The sequence below is a fragment of the Haliaeetus leucocephalus genome, unplaced genomic scaffold (genome assembly GCF_000737465.1).
Source record: "Haliaeetus leucocephalus isolate CR32 unplaced genomic scaffold, Haliaeetus_leucocephalus-4.0 Scaffold328, whole genome shotgun sequence".
Taxonomy (NCBI): domain Eukaryota; kingdom Metazoa; phylum Chordata; class Aves; order Accipitriformes; family Accipitridae; genus Haliaeetus; species Haliaeetus leucocephalus.
The window spans coordinates 2,294,205-2,317,630 of NW_010972764.1; the positions used below are offsets into that span (position 1 = coordinate 2,294,205).

The 23,426-nt window shown below is 38.5% G+C and overlaps 1 protein-coding gene across 1 annotated transcript in view; it reads right to left on the reverse strand.

Moving 5' to 3' along the window:
• The window catches only part of CTNND2 (catenin (cadherin-associated protein), delta 2), a 538,576-nt gene that overhangs the window by 308,143 nt on the left and 207,007 nt on the right, over positions 1 to 23,426 (reverse strand). Inside the window, exons 3-4 of the mRNA XM_010571474.1 lie at positions 2,827 to 2,861; positions 2,229 to 2,345 (exon numbers count right to left, since the gene is read on the reverse strand). Of these exons, the coding sequence (XP_010569776.1) occupies positions 2,229 to 2,345; positions 2,827 to 2,861 (152 nt within the window). The remainder of the gene's footprint in view (positions 1 to 2,228; positions 2,346 to 2,826; positions 2,862 to 23,426) is intronic.

The window sequence follows — 23,426 nt, forward strand, 5'->3', positions numbered from 1 at the left end:
AGCTACCGATAGATTAACTCATTAGACTAGATGCACACCGTTCAGAAAAAGAAGCCGTGGTCACATCCCTGGGCAGGCTTTCACATGATGGTTTAAAAGTCTGCCTCAACCAGACTAGAATTGCCACAGCAGGCTGGAAACGCTCTCCTCAGAGTCTGCCTTGTTACTTAAAATACAGCTATGCAGTCAAACTGCAGAAGTAAACATAACTAAAATTGTAAAATTGAGAGCTCAAAAGTTAGGAAATGCCAGACTAAGTTGCCTTTTCTGAATCATTGCTCTTCCCCTCCTTCCTTCTCTTACAGCCAGTGCACACAATACAAAACAAAACTATTCAGTGTTTTGTAGTTGCCTCATTTTTTACTGCATGACCTCCGACCTTCACTGAAAAATGTCCAATACAAAATAAAAAAAAAATAACAGCACCCTGCTGGATTATTCTATGACACTCAACGTTTACTTCAAATACATCCAAATAATGATTTTTAGAGTACCTGTAAAGTGGGACATTTACATAGAACTCATTTCCTATTTGGAGATTGAAGGAATTAAGACCTAAAGTGCCTATGAAGTACAAATGCTGTGTGTGAGGCACTTTAGAGTGAGTTTTAAACTTCCTTTCATATCACGCTTCATGTACCTGAGACTGGTTCCACAGTGTCCAGTTACAGCCGTTTGTTCTCAGCACACCTGCGAACTAGCAGGGAACACCTAAAACTAAGCGTCAGTAGAAGATACTTTGAATGATTTCACAACTATAACATCAGAACTTCAGGACGCGAAGGAGGGATACAAATAAATTTTAAGTGCAGAGCTGAACTGTCAAATACGAGATTTTTGTTTGCATTGAGTATGTGTGTTCTACTCATTGCTTAGAGAAGTCAGAAACACTCCAGATGAAATCCCCCTCTAGTCTGCTGTGCAATCTGAGCCTTAGCTTTGGGGTAAATGAGGCATGGACAAAAAATGTACAAAACAGGGCGTGAATAATTGTGAATAATTGTGTTACAATGCAGTCATAAGAAATTTGTATTACGTTATACAGACAGCCTTGACTTTGGTACTTTCGACTTCGCAAACACAGTAACATTTTAACTGTCTGATGTGTTTGTGATATTTTACTCTAAATTGAAAAAAGACCCCCAAACCAAAAAGAAAATCCAGTTTATGACATCCTAATTGCATTTATGAGTGATTAGCAGAACTGCAAGTGTTAGCTTTGGCATGTATATCTGATTCTTAATTAAAACCATAAATGGCAAATAGCAATCTAGTTTCATTACGAGGCGGGCCTGGAGCAGTGGAGTATGGGGCGCTGCGACAAAAGGCTTCACAGATATTTCCTGACAATGAAGCAAATCAAGCTTGCGGCTCTGTGGGGGAGCCTGCTCCCTTGTGAGCACACGCACCTGCCTGTTCTCTCCAAACCTATGTTTCTTAGGGACAGCTATTGCCCTGTCCATAAGTCTATCACTATTTCCTTTCTTGAATGTCGTTCTCATCACCCTGTTGTTCCCGCTCTTTGCACTTAACTCCTGATCCCGTGAACAAACCATCCAACCAAGCAAATTCAGCTTTCAACTTTCTGACTGGACCTCCTGCTTCAACAAATCTCATTTCCTTCCCTGCTGGTCCCCCACACAATGCATCTCGACTGCTCCTCTTCTCCATCACTCTTTTCCATTTGCCCACCTTCCTTATTCTCCTTCCCATCTATATACATTCCTATTTGTGTCTTATCTTTTTGTGATACTCACCAGAATTTGGTTTAGTACTAGTTTTCTTCATGTACCCAGACTTCTCTCCATCTACCATCTTCATCTTTCCCTAACATTTTTTCTTAGTTTCCATCTTTTCAGCCAGTTCCTGCCAGTTTCCCATCCAAGCTAGCCCCTCCCTGGGCTTTTGTAGTGGTGATGCTGAAGTCTTGTGACATGACTTTATAGTATAGTACAGCCATACTGCAATTATAAAATATTTTCCTTAAAATATATATGCCATGTTTGTTTTTTTAGCCCACAAACTAGCAGTGAGATTCTCTCCATTACAAACAAAACCAAAAGTTAACTTGCAAAGGCGAGGAGGCAATTCACTGCTCGCAACCACTTTTTCTCCTGCCGATACCAGAAAATAATCAAGAAAAACACTGTAAGATATGCATTCAGTTTTAAAGCATGACATGTTACAAATATGTCTGGGTTCTAAAAAACACGTTTCTAGCAACTTACTTTCACTGGCTGAATAGTCCTGTGGGTCGAGTATCCCTGATTCCTGCAGTGATCTAATACAGGAGTCCACCAGCTCCAGACCAGTGGTGAGTTCATCTTCTATATCCTTCTGACCATCTGTAATAAAATTAACAACATAAAAATGTAGAAGAAAGGCAAAAGGTGAAATCAGTTACAAGACAAAAGGTAAAACCAGTTACATGTGACTAAGCATTCACAGCTGATGAAGGAATGGAGAGAACAACAAGATCACATACTCAGAGGACACTAAGCATATTGAAAATTACACCATCCTTTGCAAGCATGGCCTTGGGCTAATAAAAGCAAAATTAGAAACTTCAGGTCTAGTCTTAAAAAAAGTTAGAGACACGTTTAGCAATGCCCCCTCTCAAAACTCTACGTTAGTCTTGGTGTTCTTTTTGTCAACCTTAACAACTTTTGCAAAATTTTGCCAGTTTTTAAGTAGGGTTTTCACACACTAGCAATGAAAAAAAAATACTGCATAAATAAATGTTGTTTTCTCCTCCATCTTCGTTAGGAGATACGATCATTCTGGGAGAGAATAAATGTAACACATATATGTAGATAAGTACATTACCTTGTGTTTGCCAGTGAAACTGCTCTTCTGTTGAACTGAAAAGAGAAAAACAAAAGTGTTAATTTCATATTAAATGATTCAGTAGTATGCCATCAATATTCAGATCTAAGTCTGCTCTGAAGGAACTGATTTAAGAATAAAGGAACTGACTTAAAAATAAATAACATAGTTAAAATATATCAGGTATGATTTTACATATTTTTTAATGAATGACTTGCACAGCATTCATTCAGCAGGAGGGAAGCATCTTCACTTCTTAATTAAGTAATTTAGAACATGCATATAGAAACTGCCCTCTTAGTCTTGATATACAAATTAAATTATTTCAAAGCAAAAACATCAACATTTTGCAACTTTTTTTGATCCTTCTATTTGTCTGATTTTCTGTTTTTATAGAGAAAGTTATAAATTGCTTTCTCAAGTGAACAGTTACATGTGATTTCTAAAAGAAATTACGAGTATGACTCCTGGTTCTACTGATCATTATGTGCATTTTTATATTATTCAAATGTGCAGCTAAGTTAATTCAATTGGCCTACACAAGAGAGTAAATTTAGATGTGTTTGTGCTTCTATGTACAAACACTTAAGCAATGGAAGGTCTTAATTTTAAAATAATGAGCATGCACACCAGAGGATGGGTTAGGTTGGGGTTTGTGCTATAAAATGAACGATATAGTCAAAGGAAAGATAAAATGAATAATATATTCATTTAGGCAATGAGTACACTTTCCTCCGAGGCATGATCTGTTTATGCTTCAGTATAGGTCTTTCTCACATGCCAAGAATACAAAACATATTGAAGTTACTCAGAATAATCATTCTTTTGACAACAGTGAACTGATTACTATAGTCATAATTAAAACATTTTTCTGTACATTTTTACAATATAGGGGAGAACAAAATCACCTGTTACATCGGTAAAAAAACCAAAGACAAATTATTTTAACTTTTCAAGCTATAAATGTATTTCTTTCTGATGTAGAGAATAAATGCTCTTTGTAATGAGTAAATGGATTTTAAATCTTGTTTTCCCTTTTCCCAACAGATGCTGGATCTCTTATGAATATGTGAGTATAGCTCCTAGTATCTATGTTCTGAACAAGAATAATGCTTCTTTTTGGAGGTCTCTTCTTATAGGAAAAGAACTTGGGTGAAATATTTATCAGATTTGATAAGTGTTAAAAAAAGGATAATTGCCTAATTGGCATATAAATAGTTCTAAAAGGACAACTTTTAATTTCTAGCTGGTAGCAAAAGTGTTAACCTGACAAATTCAAATCCATACATCATTATCAATTTCCAAATATCTACCATCTGTGGTTTATATTGACTCACTGTAGTGGGATTTCATAGATTAAGAACACAGCCCTTTGATGAGATACTCAACTAAAATGCTTGCATTCAAGTCCACTGAAGTTAATAATATCGAAGATAAACATAGCCAGAGTCCTCTGGCAAATAATAATGGCAAAGTGCTAAACTGGAAGAACTACTTTAATTTAAATTACCTTTTCAAATGGAGCCCTAGTGGGTGGTGACTAGGGACGGTGGCTCTTTTTGAAATATTACTTCTTCCAATTTGAAATTCCTTTTGCCTGATTTTCAAAATCATTAAACAACTGCAGCTTCAGCTGACACACTGGGACTTGAGAGCGATCTTCCTTTCTGGAATTCACATCATCTATAATAAGCAATATATTACTTTCCGCTATACAGTCCCTCCTCCAGTATCCAGATTTCTATGTGATAGATACCACCTCAAAAGACAGAAAAAAATGTAGCATCTCAGGTGGCATTGTTGCTCGCAGAATGAATTACTAAATGTTGCTGGCAAGAACATACTGTTGTAAAAGACTGTGCCACCTCATCAAAATCAGTGAGAAAAGAAAATCAAGTCTCTGCATAAAGAGTGAATTATCATTTCCAGGAATTCCACCTTAGCCCTTCTTAAGCAGCAAATTTGTATAAAATGTAGAAGTTCATTACTGGCATAGTACAAACAGTATTAAATGAATCACTAGTGGCTGATGAGTACAGGTCCCTAATATCACTAGTCTGACTTCCATAGAAACAGTTTAATGTTTTCACCTTAACAAATCTTAGATGGGCAGGTCTAAAAAAGGAATGAAACAAATCTTTACTATGTTTTGGCTTTTCCAGTTTTAGTCAGGCTTCTCCTCACATCTGCTGTAATGGTCTTTTAATAAATACTGTAACTTTCATAGTCAAGGTAATGGATTCACTATCAAAATTTTTATCCTAATGCTACCTTCTTATTCAACATGTGGAATATGGAACAGGCTGCCCAGGGAGGTGGTGGAGTCACCATCCCTGGAGGGATTTAAAAGATGTGTGGATGCGGCACTTAGGGACACGGTTTAGTGGTGGATTTGCCAGTGTTAGGTTTACAGTTGGACTCAATGATCTTAAAAGTCTTTTCCAAACGAAATGATTCTATGAGTCTATAATAAAAGTGTATTTGCTCCTACAAGATATCAATATATTCTGGTATGAAAAGAGTGCTGGTTCCCCTAGTTAACTTCACGCTTCTTAGCTTTTGAACGGTCCGATGTAGTTGCCCATTACAGTTCCCATTTCTTGGTTACAAACCAATGCCTCGGTCTTGCAGACAAACACGTAAAGGGTTTCCCTAGAAAAATCTTATTAGAATTTGACATAGTTTAAATTTAGATACGCTGCTTTTTTTTCTACTTTTTTTTTTTTTTTTTTAAATCATAACTTTTTTTAAAAAATGAGCTTTTCCTGCTTTTGGCCTGAAAAGGATTCCTGACTGAAGCAACCTGATGTGTCTGTGCAGGAAGCCTTTAGGCTGTCACACAACTGTGCCAAATCTGCTTGAGAGAATAAAAGTGCTTTTCTTTTGTGCTTTTCCAGCTTCACAAGAGATCAGTACAAGTGACTGTATACTCACATCAAATACATGAAAAGACCAAAAAAAAAATTAACTGAAGTATTCCCCCTAATAAATTTTTCAGCACGTTCAGCAAAATAAAGCTTTCTGCTTTATAGTTTTTCTAAAGAAAAGGTTTTAAATTCATTATCAGCCACTTTTCTGCACATTCCTATGCCCTCATTATGTAAGTTTGCAAACTCTACCAACTTTGACTGAGGGAGCTGAGCAATAAAATACTTTATTGAGAAGTTGTGAATTATGGAAACCTGCACCAACCTTAGAGTTTGAGGAGGGAGGAGAGAGTTTTTAACCAGAATTACATTAGTATAGTATTAGAAAATAGTAGCATAGAATATAAATGAGCTGAGAACTCAGGCAGGTATAATTATTACCTCCCTTAACCCAAAACCAGAAGAATAATTATGATTTATTTGCTGTATTCTTCTCTCATTATTGGTAGTCGTTGCATCCTGTATCTACTTCAAATGTTCTAGGACAAGTAAGACAGCCATATAAAGAATCCTGTGTCACCATTCAACTATACAAAACTTTGATTCTTCTATACTGATATTGTCTTTGGAAAATACGATTTATTGAAGGAAAATCCCAGGGAAGTAGAATAACTTAAGAATGAGAAGATAATGCTAAAAAACAAACAAACAAAGAAACAAACAAAAAACCCAACCAAGCAACCAAAAGAAGAATGTTGTCATATGTTTAGTTCTGGATGTTCATCTCAAAGCTAATGAACCTATCTTCTGTAAGGATGCACCTTTAATAACCACTTACGCAAGGAAATATTCCAGTAAAAGTCGTTTTATCTCCCTAGGCAAGGATAAGCAAAGTAAATATCCACAGAGTGGTCATCTTGATTCCAGCTGAACTCACATGTTCCCTTTTCTGCACGCATGTAATAAAAGCACTGAAGTAGCAAGAAACCTTCTACGTGTGACCTTGCATGCTAGGAGGACAGAAGGCAAATGAGCACAGCACGCTGCAGGGAGCTTGTTTTGGGGAACATCGCACGAAGAGAGCACTCGGGGAGCTCTACCTGCCTCTGCACAATGTGGGAAGATCAGAAGCACAAAGTGTTGCAAAAATGCAGAGTTTCTATGGCCAGCAAAGGATGTCTGACTATTACCAGCAATCTGGTTACATCAAGTTTATCCCTTTTCAGGCATGGATAAAAAAACCCCAGTCTGAGCTACAGTATGTCTATTGACAAGCAAGAATCGGGTCTCTGGGAGCAAGGACAACTTGATAGGAACCCAGCAGGGCAAGATGGGCTCTGTGGAGACAACGGTACTGTCCCACAGAGCCAGCACCAGCAGAACAAGGTGAGCTCCGTATGACCCTCCAAGGCCTCTCCCCACAATTTACGTGAGTCAAAAGCAGGTTTGGTGGCGTACAGGTGAATGCTCAAAGTGACACCAAAATACTGCTTTCCTGGACCATGCTCACGAGCCACATTTCTGTAAAAGTAACCAGAACCCTCAGGGGAGGTAACTCAGAGGTGCAGAAGGCTGTTGAGCACTTTGGGAAGAGAAAAACTGCCTGAGACATCCTCAGACAGCGTTGCCATAGGGCTTGTACAAACACCCAAGGATTTGCTTTCAAATCTTCCTTTGCTCGGAAGAGCAAAGACCATAGGAAAGAAACTCAGTTCCTGCTGGGAAGGGATGTAGGTCTTCTTTCTGGCACACCTCTTGATTTATCATGGACCCTGCATACAGGCTGCCACGGCAAACTCATACTTTTGTACTCCTTTACTTATCCAAGAAATGTTTGTGTCCCTCTTCTTTTTGTGAAGTCATTCAGTTTACAGTTGTGACTCATTTTTGGAGAAAGTGCTATAGCTATCTGCTACACAAAAATATTTCTTTTTATTGTTTTCTAAAACAATTCATGAAATTATATCTAATACCACTATAGAACAGCTATGAAAGGATTTTTACAAGGAGTTGTATCAGCACATGATCTTTTCAATTATTTCTGCAATGGAGCCACACAAACATCACTGTATATAATTACAGGCAGATACTGTCTCACTGATTTTTAAATTGCTATTCTGTTTGTGGAACGTGGAAGAATAAAGATTCAGAAGCATTTCACAAGAAGCAAGGAGGCTGAGAAACTAATATTCCATCTAAAGCAAAAGAGAAGCAGATTTTAAATCAGCAGTACACTTCAGCTTATCCGCAAAATAGTAAACAATCTTTAGTATCAACTATTGGGGGGAGGGGGGGAGAAGACTTAAGAATAAATTTTACGTGAAATAATCCCATGAAAAAGTACCAACCCCTCAATAAATTGCCATAGAAAAGATCAACCCCCAAGTGCCATTTTTTTTTGTTGCCCAATTTAAAATTACATCAAAATCTCTGACTTCAGTAGTCACCTCTATAGCTGTGACACAGTAACCTCTCTCAAATATTTAATCACACTCTATTAGTCAGCTGTGGTATCAGCTCGGCTACTGTATCAAGAAGTCCTTTTGATGTTCCAACAAACCTCATCTAATCCCCTATAATGATCCTGGAAAATGTAAAAAAACCCAACAAACCTAAATAAAGAAACAACTACCTCCACAAATCCAACATATTTTACTGATGGCTGCTCTTCTGTACCCTATGAATTTTAAACTGACTTTTTAAATTATTACAAACCACTTCTTAGCTGCAGATGCCAGAAAACCATTCAGGTGGTTAATTCCCACCTTTATTAGAAAGGCCTTGCTACAAGTTCCTACAGGGAAAGAGAATTGTCTATTTTTTCCCCCAGACAAATCATTGTTACTCTCTAGCTTTTACAAAATCAATAGCAGAACTTTTTGTCTGTGATATGAATGTTTTGTGTTTCTTTCCAATGAAGCAGGGAAATATTCGCAGCCAAATTTTCAAAGAGGTCCCAAAATCAATGCTTTCCTCTTCATTTAATACTTGCAGAAGTTTGCAGACATGATTTTCCTTTAAAAGCAACTTTTTAACTGCTCTAGGCCTATATATCCGATTTTCCTATACTGATTGTGCTTAATAATAACTGTTCTATTTCTTCTTATTTAAACGTGGTTTAAAGTTCAGTGGGCTACATTGCTAAGAGCACTATTTAAGTACAGAGCATGCACAGAAAGCCAGCAGCAGTCCTGCGTTCCACACAGCGCGCTGCTTATGTGCTCGCAAAGCGGGCAGCAAAGGCTGCTATTTAACGGAGAGAGCATAATAGAGTCTGTTTCCCTGTAGTTTTTGACCGTCACTCCTGAAACGGTCAACAAGTGTATCAATTATAGCAATTATTTTTTTTTGACTGAATTAATTTCACGCATACCAACCCCCCAAAAACATTTACTGAAGTCTTGATTGAACTCAGCCAGCTAGAAACAAACCCCTTGCTACTTAGCTTGCAATACCAGCCAGTTTCCTTTAGTTTCAGTTCTGCAGATAGTTACTGGTGTGACAGTGAAGACAGAGAATCCTTTCACAGCAGAAGCCTGCGAAGCTCTGCTATTCGAAGGAAAAGAATTTGCAGGACAACACAGGCGACTACTTGTTATATTTAATTTAACTTTAAACTTGGAAGCAATGACAGCGTTAGGGAAACAAGTAGTATAGGATTACCCTGTTCTCACTCTTCCCTCTGTGTCCATTTCTGGCCCCTGTGTATCCCAGACAGGATACTGGGCGAGACAGACCCTAACTCTGGATCAATACAACCATTCTTTTATTCTTATTTAGAGAAGCTAAAATCAAATCAAATTACTTCATTTTGTAATTTCCCTTGATTAACTAATTAAGAAAAAGGATAGTGGTTTACAAAAAGAATGAATTAGCTCAGGGCTGGATTTCTGCTAAGGTAATAATGTTAGTTCTTCCTGTTTGCTTGAAACCTATTTTTATTTGAGAAAGAAGCTCACTTCCAAAACTGAACTACCTCAACAGCACCAGATTTAGAACAGAATAGAACAGAAAAGAATAGAATAGAATATTTCAGTTGGAAGGGACCTACAACGATCATCTAGTCCAACTGCCTGACCAATTCAGGGCTGACCAAGTTAAAGGATGTTGTTATGGGCATTGTCCAAATGCCTCTTTTAGATACTGACAGGCTTGGGGCATCCACCACCTCTCTAGGAAGCCTGTTCCAGTGTTTGACCACCCTCTCGGTAAAGAAATGCTTCCCAGGGTCTAGTCTAAACCTGCCCTGGTACAGCTTTGAACCATTCCCACGAGTCCTATGACTGGATCCCAGGGAGAAGAGCTCAGCACCTTCCTCTCTACTTGCCTTCCTCAGGAAGCTGGAGAGAGCAATGAGGTCACCCCTCAGCCTCCTTTAAATTTGAAATTTTGCCACTCCTCCAAAGTATAGCAGTTTAGATAGTAGCGTGCTATCATATTTCTTCAGCCCCGGTGGTGATATTTGGATCTGATCCAAACCACACAAGCTTCTAAAATAATATTTGGAAGGAACTTAAGTGCTCAAGAAATAAATCAGAAATTGCAAATTAGAGAAAGGCAATAGTGGAAAGGCAGAATCATCTCTGCCTTGAGGCAACTGAGCAGTTTGGTGCCTAAATCACAACACAGCCTATCAGTACCCATAAAACTGTACTCTTCAAGCATGCTTTACAGACAGCATTGCACGGAAAACATGGTAATGGTTGTCATGCTTTAAAGAAAACAACACAACACCCTGAAAGATCAAATGAGGTCTAGCTTCTTCTCTCCCTCTTCCCGCAACAGTTCAGTTATTAAAGCACTTGTGCACAATGTGATAGAACTAGATACAATCCTGTTTTATTCACTTGTGAGAAATCAAAGCAATATATAAGTTGAGTGTGACCATCAGGCTATTCCCTATCTTTCCTATGAATCCTCAATCCTGTATAGAAAGCAACACACTATTTTAGTGAAGGAACTCCATTATAAAAGATGTCACCGCTGCTACCTTCTCTTTGCACCAAGTTTTGAAAGATGGCTTCAGAGAAAGGGTGCAAGGCAGTAATACCCACAAAAGGAAAGACAGTTTCCCAGTAGAGCAGAAAAAGGTGCTGAAGATCCAGAGATGAGACTGAATTTCATGTAAGGTACCTTAAAGATCCTGCCCAACGTTTTGACGTAGGGTAAGAAATACTCAGTGAATTGAGATCGATTCTGTTCTGAGGCACACAGTTCCCTGTGCATTGTAGGAGCATGACAGGAACTCAACCCCAATGATGGATGCACGCAGACAATCACCTAAAAATAAGCATTACAACACACTTTCTCAGTACCTTTTTGGTTCTGGTCTTTGGTACTAGAACATTCATTTCTAAAGAAATATGCTGCAATATAAATAAAATTCCCTTACGGAAACTGACTTCTGTACCTGAAGGTACTGCAATATTTCTTCCTGGGATAGCTGACCGGTAGAGCAGGTAAAACCCCAGCAGTAACATGAAGCTCCTTATCTTCTCATTACAAACTGCACAAGGACACCCCTTCTGCACTAAGACTTAATCCTTAACATGCAGATCAAGCTGAGCGCCTCATGCTGACCATTGTTTCAGGTAAATTATTTTAAGTATGACCACGCTTTTATATGACTATTTCAGCTACAATATTTATTCTGTGTTGTCCTTGATAACTAATAAGAAACTGATTTTCTCTAGATTTTGAGGGATGATTCATTTCGAGTTCAGCACTTCCTTAGGGAAATGATGCAGACAGAAGCCAGACGGCCTCTACCTTGAAGAAAGCGCATTCCACGCAGGAAACTCCCAACACACACATAGCCTGTCACTGTGTGAAATCGCACATCACAGCCCTTACCAGTTCCTCTCCCCTACAGCCTCTTCACATTAGCTTCACTCAGCTCCTTCCAAGAAACCCCTTCAGGGCTCTTCACCTTCGCCTCTTTCCATGTAAATAACTCTCTCCTTTTCTTTCCATTCCTTCTCCCCTCCTACAGAACAAAACACTGAGCCAGGATGTTTCTACTTTACTTAGATGATGATTTTGCTATTCCCTTTCCTGCAGCTTATGCCTGTTTGGGCCAGGAGCAAATTTCTACCGTGCTGATGTAGTAGCGGGAAGTCCCCTGTAACTAACAAAGAATATTCTTAATGTTAATACTATGGTCTGAATTTTGACACTGAACAGACTGCATGGTAATCACCTCTACCTTACGTGTTGTCTTTTATTTCTGTATTCTCCACCAGATGCACAGACAGGAAACATTGCCATGAACCAGAAGAAGACTCTGCAGGGAGCAGGAAAGATTTTGTTGATCCTTTTTAAGGGAAGAATAAGTAAACGATTTGAGGTGTACATTTAAAAAGCCAAGTTTAATAGATGTGTTGAACAAATTATTTTCTGTTGAGATGAGGGAGGAATAATCATAGCATAACTTAGGTTGGAATGACCTCTGGGCATCATTTGGTCCAGTCCCCACTTAAGGCTGGGCTAACTTCAGAGTACTATCCTGCACATAATGTTGTAGCAAGGCATGCGAGAGACTCCTTCAGTATTGTGCTGTTGAGAATTTGTTTAGTTATTTCTCATTTTTTAAGAGAGAACAGAAAAACTGATAAAAGATGGAAGTTAAAAGAGTTTGGTGAGCTCTTAGATGAGACAACTGAAGTCTGAAAAGGGAGCACAACTGTCTTTTATAATGTAGCAAGGCTAAAACACAGGAGAAAAAGAAGTAATCAGGAAGCATACAGGTGGGACAAGAACAAACAGGTTTAAACTGGTTGTTGAAATTTTTGCTGGAAATTTAAAAAAGGTACTAAAACATCATGGAAGCAGCCATCCCCACCCAATTTGAGCTGAGGTGGCAAAACCATTTGTGCTCTTAGAAGGCTGTTTGGTAAGTTCATTAGAAAGAGGTGATGTTAGTTTCAGCTTCGAGGAACTGGACTACATCCCAGGATGGTCCCTCCAGTTCTGTATTTGAAATAATCTTAATCTGTGATGCTGGCAGCTTGGTGATTGCTACATAAAGTACACAGCTGCATAAATTAATGCCTCGTACCACCAGAAACAATGGAGAAACACAGTTGTTCTAGAAGCAGGCAGTACCAAAAATCACATATGCAAAAAATGATGAGTCTTCATTTTACATTTCAGCAGATGAATGTAAAGGCAGCAGAGAACTACTTTCTAACCTAAAATGTTGGATGAATGTAAAAGCAATTTGGCCTATTAGGTGGGTGATAAGCAGCTGGGTCAACCCCTGAACAATTGCTATTGATTTATGATTTTAACTATGGGAGTGAAAATTGTTATTTGTAAACTGTCTGTTTGTATACAGAGTTGACAAATTATCCAAGTAACTAAAATGGCACATGGTAATAACAGCTATTTAGCTATATGGATAACCTTTAATCACACATTCATTATGGAAAATAACTAAAATTATATTAATGTAAGCTGACAAAAAATAAATGTAACCTTTAGACAGATTTGGAGCTTTGCTGTAAGCACATAGTCTTTGTATTCTGGCTTTTTCCACCACTAAGGCTCAGAGGGGAAAACAAGAATCAGTTCCCTAAGAAAATAGTATTCGTTGCATTATTCATTGCCTACCAGTCACTAAAGAAATACACCACAGGAGACACCATGCTTGTAAAACCAGGCTCATAAGTCAGACATTTGGTAAAGACAGAAGTAAGAAATATATTATAATTCTATTTTTAAAAAGAGTATGTAGGCATTAAAGAGAATATTCCTAAAGAGTAAAAGGATACCTTTGTAGAACCTTGAAGAAAATGATCTTCCAGATATCATACTAGTAATGCTGAGAGCAGTAATATTTTGAATCACCTTTATTCTTAGCAGAATATTACAATATAAAATGTTGTGAAAGTTACTTGAAACAGTCCTTTGAAATTTTGTTTTGTTAACAAAAGGATGAAATCACCTTTCTACTTAAATATACTTTACATCCAGAACATGAAGTTTCACAAGATAGTTAAATATTGAATCTTTTCATCTTGGTATATGTACATAATCTACACATTTCAATACTGAGATAAAACTTTGCCAATGTGATTTCCTGATCCTGTGTACTTTAAGGTCTGCCAGCCAGGTAAACCATGAAGGGCTGCACTAGTAGTAAGAGTTAGACTGAAAATCAGATAAAATCAAAAGACAAGTGCTTGGAAGTTCTACTCACGACTTCTTTCTTCTGTTTGGCTTTTCCATAACCTATGTATTGATCACTGCCTGCATATCAAAACAAGTACCAAATTCCTTGTCTGCACCTATTCTCATGCAGCTGATTTTGCTACAGCTGAGTGGCACATTTGTTTCCTAAACCTTGTTGTACTTTGGCTCTCTCACTCCTCTTTTGCGCAATCCCACTAATATTCATGAAAAACAAAAGCATACCCCTGAATTTCCATATTATTGCTCCTTTAAGCTGCCCAAAAGACCATCTTTGTCTCCACAAATTGGGGAGACCAAAGTGGAGAGGAAATTGGACGAGTAGTGAAAGTTACTTGTTACTTAATTATTGCAAAATTTTCCAATGCAAATCTGGCCCTAACATAGTAGAAGAGTGACTTCACAAATATTACAGGTTCTCATGTTGCATTCAAAAAAAAAAGACAGAAGGCTTAGCTATATGCTTTTATCACTTGTAAAAATTTCAGACACCAGTTAGTCTATCACTTAGGGTAGCACTGAGGTCATATCTCAGAACCTCTCAGTAGAAGAATTCAACTGCTGAGATGGCTTGCTTGATAAAACCAAATTCTACCTACTACAGTCCCCAAAGCATTTCAAATTAGAAAAGTTGTAACACTTTAAAGTGTTAAGGTAGGGCACTGATCTTCATTCTGCTCAAGGGGCCATCTAGTACTTTCTGGAAAGTCTATAATTATGCAGAAAAATGTTAAACTGTATCAGATTAAATAAAAGCACTAATTTTCTTTGCTGACTCTGCTGTAAAAGCAGACGAAGGAAATGAAACACAGATCTCAAGTAACTAGCTGAGCTTTACATTGGCAGATAGAATTTTTTAAAAGCCCTTTGTTTTGGTGAAAAGGTTCCTGAACCATAGAAAAATTAAGCTCTTGGCCACCTATGCAAATCCCTCTCTAGGATACCTCAACACCACTTGTTCAAAACAACTCATTAAAATTCTTTCTTCCCCATGGCGGATAGATCCAGAATCCAGTTAGTTTTAACTAGAGCTCTTGCCACCCAGTAATACTTTTCCCTCTGTGCCCATCCTAATCACATGTTCCATCATCAGAAAAATTACATATATATAACGTAACAGTTACCAGCTTTGCATTTATTTTATCTTTCTTTTCTCTGATTACACTAAATCAAATTTAGAGGGGATCTGTCCTGGTTTTGGCTGGGATAGAGTTAATTTTCTGCTTAGTAGCTGGTACAGTGTGTTTTGGATTTAGCCTGAGAAGAATGTTGATAACACGCTGATGTTTTAGTTGTTGCTAAGTAGCGTTTATCCTAAATTAAGGATTTTTCAGTTTCCCGTGCTCTGCCAGCAGCAGGTGCACAAGGAGCTGGGAGGGAGCACGGCCAGGAGAGCTGACCCGACCCAGCCAAAGGGATATTCCATACCACAGACCCTCATGTCCAGTATAGAAACTGGGGGGAGTTGGCTGGGAGGGGCGGATCGCTGCTCCCGCATCGCTCAGCGGGTGGTGAGCAATCGCATTGTGCATCACTTGTCTTTTCTTGGGGTTTATTTCTCTCTCTTTTTGTTATCTTCTATTATTATTATTATTACATTTTTATTTCAGTTATTAAACTGTTCTTATCTCAACCCATGAGTTTTACTTTTTTTTTCCAGTTCTCCTCCCCATCCCACCAGGGGTGGGGAGGGAGTGAGCAGCTGCGTGGTGCTTAGTTACTGGCTGGGGTTAAACCACGACAGGTTCTCAATTGAGATATCCCATCATTTTGCTAACTCCACAACTTCTTTCTCTTTAAATATCTTAATCTAAGTTTAAAAGCTGATTGTAAAATTGACAATTTTACAGTACTTGTTCAGTGAATCTCAGAAATAGCCTAATCAAAAAGCTAAATCTGTTTTCATTGGCAAAAGAGAGCTAATATGAAAAGTGATTAGACTGATTTTTTTTTCCTCCCTGAATATGAATCACATAAAATCTGTTCTGGACTTGACAAAATTAATTTCTCACACTATAGAAATGCTAAAGATCATAGGTGAAAACAATTAAGAAAGCAATGTGTTTTGTGGCCATTTTGAGGAAGAACAGTATTTGCAAGTTAGCTTAAGGGCAGTCAGTGCCAAAAGCAGAGACAGATTTTTACTCCCAATCATGTAGTTCCAACCTCTGCTCAAAGCAGGGTCGATGAGCACTGGTTGGGAAGTATTAGCAGTCTTCAACTCTTAAAAATTGTGTCCAGATCTTAATGTTTTTCCATTTTAAAGAACATAATGAGTAAGGAAAAAGTCTATAAAGAAAACATGAAAAGACCCACTGATAAAGAAAATTTTAAGAACCTCTAGTGGTCAAACAATTTCAACAATTTTTTGTGTTGAACAATATAGTTCAACACAAAACTGTACAGGACAACTGTAGAGTTTTGACTGCAATACAGGACAACTTTGCAGTTAGGATGGGACTGGAATAAAAGTGACCTCTAGAGCACCAAAAATTGTATCTGGCCTGTTTTCAGTAAGAATGATGTTCTACTGAGGGATCATAGTAAGGAGAATTCAAAGAATACAGTATACTTTACATCTCATGATGAACTATGTAATCTCCAGTCCAAAATTGAAATAACTATGATAATCATGGATTTTATTAATCAAGCTGTGGATGGCAGTCTCCAAATAGGCATTACAAAGTATTGTACCTTTTTAAGACGGGGGGAAGAAACTAAACCAATCAGAACTCAAGCCTAGGCTGACTTCCAAAGTTAAAAATGTGCTAATAATTCAAATTGCAATGGTCAACAGGAAAAGAAATAAATGCACTTGATTTTATTAAGGTTTCACACAGCACATAAAATGGTAGTTTTCTCTCGAAGAGTAAAAAAAGGAAATGTAGATCTAATATATCTGGAATTCCATCAGGCATTTAACCCATTATCAGATGACATTGCAAAGTTAATAGCTTAAAAACTAAAGTGTGAAACAGTACAAGATTTGAACAGTGGGCGTAAAAAAGGCCAGACAGGAGACAACCGGTGGTGTTAAACTGAAGCTGAGCGAGGGAAATGACGCAGAAGTACTCAAAAATCAGTCCTGGGGGAATATGCTTTTCCGCAGGAATGTGTAAGACAAATTCAGCCAGTTTGAAGAGGTAGCAAGATCAGTACCTGAAATGTATTAAAGCAGTCTTCTGATACCAGGTAAGACTGGACTTTTTGTTCCTTAGGTTAATTCCAGCCTCATCTTACCATGACTTGGATTCAATTTTTTCAGGAAATTAAGACTGAAAATTGTCTTCCTTCTCCTTGGAGAAGTACTTTTTCTTTTTTTGCTCCATAATGAAAAAAAAATGAAATGTTTTATGAGCAGGTTGTTGAAAGAATGCAGGAATTCTGAAAATACTTTATGGTCACCTATGAAATAGAACTTACAATAGCAATACAATGTCTACAATGTCTCATAAATAGGTCTTTAACAAACTACTCCAAAATGTACTGCCAATAATATGGATAGTCAAATGGAGAAACATTGAGGAAACCCAGCTTTACTACAATTACGACTACATGCATAAAACAGTAAGTTAAAACATTAGCTGGTCCAGTATATTTATTAATTTTTTTATTCAACATGGAACCATCGCAACTGAAAGAGAAGAAACCCATAGGACAGCAAAGAATAGGCACAAAGCTATATTAGAAGCATAGCTATTTGTTTCCATAAGTACCGTAGTATATGCACATGTCCCATCTGCACATTGCAGCATATTTTCATCCTCCACTGACCACTTGAAAATGAGTCCATAGAAAGCCATGCCCTACCATGACGTGGACTATACCTGCCCTCAATTCATCCTTCCTTCTCTCCATATCCCCGATTGCCCCGGCCCTGTTTTGCATCTTACCTGCCCCTGGCAGGAATCCCCCAGTTCCCACTGTCAGATTCCATATTGCTCCACTGCAGTGCACATTACTTGGGAGAGCATCTTAACTTACTGTATCAGAACAAAAGCAAAATCATACATTATGCAAACAACTTTCAAAAGAAAGATCCTTTTCGCAGCGTGAACTGCTACTTGTCATCTAACCACCTCTGTTTTATGTGGGAAAAGAGTCACTACATAGCAGAGGGAATTAATTATGATATGGCTTTCTTGCATGGCCTTGCTGACAGCATTTTGTAGAGACACATGGAAGTATGTGACTAATTTGGATTTATACCTATGTCTACTACACAGGAAAGTAAGTTTGAATCAAACAAAGGTGGAACTGTGGACAAGACCCACGAGAACTGTTTTGACGCTCTCATAATGATGTGCTTCTGGGGAGTATGAAGATCTAACAAGTCACCATTGGGGAAGTGGAGAGGTCCCTGTTCTCCACCAGCAGCCCAGCAGAAAAAAGCGTCATAGCTTTTCTGTGGCAGCATTTCGTCCCAGCTCGCCGAAGAGAGCTGTGCCAGAGAACTGTGACGGCGGGCTGCTCCGTCAGCCAAGGGGAGCCATCGGCCACGGGTGACCACAGCGCAGGCACTGCACTACTGCAAATGCTTTTCTGAGCCTGTCGCACTTAATTCAATGCATTTCCATTTCCTTCGCGTTCAGTGACAAACTGAATGTGGGTAAAATGCTCTTCACTGGAGTGCCAAAGAATAGTGCCTTCCTTACCAGCATGAACTCCTCTCAACTTCTCAGGCAAATACACTGGCAAGGGCCAGCACACCTTGCTGGTCCCACTCATGCCGTATGTACCCGCAGCTAGTCTGCTTCACAGCTGTACTCTTTGGCTGTGGAAGTCACGGGCTGCTAAACCTAACACAAAACTAATTTCCCTTCAAACCGGCCAAATCTATGTAGCAAGTTCTACACATACTTACAGCAGAAAAATATTTGAATAATTCTGTAAGACCAGAATACGGTCCAATCAGTAGCTAAGAGGGTTTTTTTATTGTTTTTTTTTTTAAATTTATTTCTGAAGCTACCATTACTCCACACATCACAGTGTGAATCATATTTAAAATTAATTTAACCTTATAAATATTCCAGTCATAAACATTTTTTTCTCTCTTTCCAGTTTTAAATTCTAGTCTACCATTTTATCAATTTCCAGCTTTAAGGTTGTGAGTAATACTTTGATTTTTATACAAATGGATTACTGGATCCACAGCTGTCAGCACAATTATGGCCAAGACCTTTGTAGCCTGAACCAAACTACAGAAACATTTAAATAGAGCCTACTTAAACAAATAACTGATAGATGAATGTTCTTGACAAAAATAGCATATCTCCAAGAAGATGGTTATTTAATAGGCTTTTATTGTCCATTAAGTATGAACTCTGAAATTGTGAACTATTATGTATAGACATATGTAAGATACAGTTTAAGCACAGCAGCAGTAATTTCAAGATGTATGTCCTAAACTTTCTCTAAAGCAATGCATATAAAAAACATTTAAACAGAATGAGCTACATATTTCACTTCAGAATCAAATACAGATACTAGTAAATTTAAGAGAGGTTACGTGTGTGAGGTAGAAGGCACATATAGTGAAAACCAGAAACACATGCTCGAGGTTATTTCCTTTTCAGTGAGCCAGACCCAAACCTAATAAATTTGGTGCTCAAAATGAAGTCACAATGAGGCCTCGCATCTGGAAACCCGACATTTATGCATGTATTCATAACTAGTCTCACCTAAGTTTCCAAGTCCAATATCCTTAACATCCAAACTGCTGTTCTGGACCCCCGTGTCAGTCTGTGGGAAATTAAGAAGCACTCTTCAGTTGTTTGTGTGCAGCACATCTATCCCCTCTCTTCATCAATTCAAGGGAAAGGCAGCTGGGTGAAAATACCGCATGGATTAGCACCAGTGTGGAGACGAGCATTTTGACCATCAAGATTTAATTATGTAGATGACAGGACAGAGTGCAGCCTCAGCAAGTTTACAGATGACGCAAAATTGTGTTTGGGAGACCAGAGGCTTGTGCTGCCATTCAGAGGGACCTCGACAGACTGAAGAAACGGGCTGACAGAAACCTCACGAAGTTCAACAAGGGGTGTGCCATGTCCAACCCTTGGGGAGGAACAACCCCATGCACCAGCACAGACTGGGGTCTAACCAGCTAGAAAGCAGCTTTGCAGAGAAGCACCTGACAGTCCCGTTGGATAGGAAGCGGAACACAAGCCAGCAGTGTGCCCTTGCAGGAAAAGGTGGCCAACAGCATTAAGGAAACCATCCGGACTGGGCTGAGGGAGGGGATCCTTGCCCTCTGCTCAGAGCTGGTGAGGCCACAGCTGGCACACTGTGTCCAGTTCTGGGCTCCCCAGGACCTAAGAGACATAGACATACTGGAGTGGGTCCAGTGAAGGGCCACAAAGATGACAAAAATTGCAGTGGAGCCTCTGCCATACAAGGAAAGGCTGAGAGAGGTGGGAAGGCTTCCAGAAGGGGAGGCTTAGGGGGATCTTATCGATGTGTGTAAATACCTGATGGGAGAGAGCCAAGAAGATGGAGCCAGGCCTCTCAGTGGTAGCAAGCGAGAGGACAAAAGGCAATGAGCACAAATTAAAATGGAAGGAAATCCACTTAAACATGAGGAAAAACTTTTTTACAGTTAGTACATTAGAACAGGCTGGTCAGAGGGGTTGTGGAGCCTCCATCTTCCAACCCAACTGGACACAACCTTGAGCAACCTGCTCTAGTTGACCCCGCTTCGAGCTGTGAGGTTGGAGCAGACATTTCCAGAGGTGCCTTGCAACCTCAAACATTTGGTGATTTTACATCAGAATTCCAAAAAGATGGAGCATATTGGGATCTCTGTGTGATTTTGCAATACCTGGTTTTGTAAAGGAACAGAGAGAAAGTGAAAACAGTTTCTAGATTGCCTGATTACCTGAAAACAATGTTACCAAGACCAGATAAATTCTGAAACAGAATTTAAAGCCAGGTATGATGAAAACTGCAAAACAAAAGCAAATAAATAAACAAAACCCCTGAAGATCATCATCTTCAACCTCTACATGCAACCTTGTGGCCAGGTGCAACACAAAGGAAGTAAGAAACTTTACACTCTGCACTCAATCACTGCAGCTATTGTAGAAAAGCTGAGCTTACCTAGCTGGCTTCTTATTAGGCACAATGAAAACTAAGAATTAGACATCAAGAATGTCTCGTCCTTTCTGTAAATTTCACTGCTTCAGCTTTCTTCTGAAGGCACTGAAAATAAAAGCTGAAGTGGAGTTGAAAGATACTGGAGTCATAGCTAAACTTACCCTCAGCGAGTGTCCCCGCCAGCAGTGGTCTTGGACCCTCCAGCCTGGGCCCGGTTCAATTCTTGGTTCCCCAGCACGTGTCCCTCAGCATGCAGTGAAGAAGCGTGGTTCCCCATTACTCGTTCGAGCAGTCTGCGAATTCTACCTGTCCCGTTTTCCCCTGGCTGAAGCTGAAGTGCTGTTTGTCCCTGCCGCCATACGTATGTAGCTATACATCATAAGGAGTTAATGCACAAAACTGCACTTGCCATTAGAATACGGGGATGTTACCGGCAGGTGCGGCACTCTCTGACTACTTAAGGACATATGGCTTCGTTTTGATCTAGTACTGAGGTTCCACACAAGGAAGAAAATGTCATGTAAGTTATCCTTATAAGCTTTTCTGAAATAAGACTCTAACTTTGCTGTAAGTACAATGGCATATCTTCATTTAAAATAATATTAATATCATTAATAAACGATAGTAATAATTGTTAATCACTTATTAATAAGTATACAGTTTTGTAACTACGTATTTTATTCATCTCTCAAGAACCTGCTCATATCTAAACTTGTCTTATTTATGCAAGGCTACATGTTCAAAGAACCACAAATTTTCTTATTTTCCATCTTAGCTACTATATTTTTCCACAATAAAGTCCCATCCCTTCGGCCTGCTGTCTTGCTGTTTGCTATCACAGTCAGAGACCTAATTAAGGAGACTTTGTATCATTAGTTTTCAAATTAAAAATATTTGGAAGACAACATAGAGACATTTTTCAGAAGACAGAAAGTGATGTTCACAGTTGCAAAATAAAATCCAACCCCAAGCAAGTCTTAGAAAAGAACCTGAACAGAACCACACTGTGCTGGAACTCAGGTTCTTCTGAGTTTCAGAACTCAAAAGGGTGATTGCCCCATTGTCTAAGGGTCAGCTGGAAGGAAGAAAGGGAGATTTGACTTCAAACTAAGAAGACATCCTGAAAATAAGAGATGCTTGCAGCTCCCAAAAAACCTTGCCAGCATATATCAACTTAGCTGGATCATAAGCAAGCATCGGAAATACCATTTCTATTTTCAGAACATCATGCATCCAGGATGAAAGCTGGGTTCCTCCCACATCTAAATTGCTCAGTAAATCTTATATTTCAAGAACAGTCTTATGATAAATGTCAATTTTGTGCTAACTGCATTCTGCAAATATTTAAATTGAGACGTGTACAAAAAACAGATAAGGAAGATTTTTTTTAAACTGAGGATGCACCTTGGCCAAGCAAGAAAAACATTTAAGCCATGAGCTACAGGTTAACATTCAGTCCAGACTGAGTTGGGAAAAGATATTTTTGCATACCTTTGAGATGGGTAAAAAAAAAAAAAATTTCATACAAGTGGAATGCTTAAACGTGAAGCTATGTGATACTACAAAATAATTACAGTTGGAACTTGGGGAAAAATTAATAGACAGATGGTCTCCACTTTCTACTCTGAAAAGTAAAAAAAAAAAAAAGAAAGATGATTCTAATCCCTACACAGGAAACTATTTTTAAATTACAGATTTTTCTGATGTATTAAAAAGTAATCTGTTCAAATCAGATATACACAGAAAAAAAAAAACCTTGTAGAAATTTTCTGCAAATGTTGATTTAAGTTAGAATAATCATTATCTGACGCTTGTGCTATTAGAAATCTTTTCTTTCATGAAAAGCATGGTGCCAGCACTCCCTTCTTGTCAGAACAGCAGTTGCTACTAAATAGCATCTTTTGTATCTGAGTTATGTCAGTATAGAAAAAAAAAAATTACAAGTCTGAGACAAACTTGTTTATCATTTAAAACAATCACAACATTCTATTATTAGGTTCTAAACCTCAGAACTGAATAAATACCTACCATGATTACTCCTTCCCTAAAACTGACTGATTTTTTATAGCTATGTTCTTCTAGTGCACTCACCAGGGCACAAGCAAATGATAGGAAAAGGATCTCATTTTATTGTCTAAATTGGAATCCAAATTGGAAAGACTGCCTCCTCAGCTAGCTGGTCTGTGGATTAGAATTGAGTGGGTAGTTTCAGATCAATTTCTCCACAGACAAAAATAATAATAAGTAAAGAAAGATACCTTGTTTATCAGTCTTAGTTCAGCACATGGCAGGCCTGGAGATGTTCTCTGTCTCTATTGCAAGACATCCCAGAGTATATTCTTGAAAATAATCATGCTTACCAAATACTACCTGAATATTCAGAGCATTTTCCTCTTTCCTATACTTTATGCCCTCTTTATGAAGTCAGTATATTTCTGTTGTTTC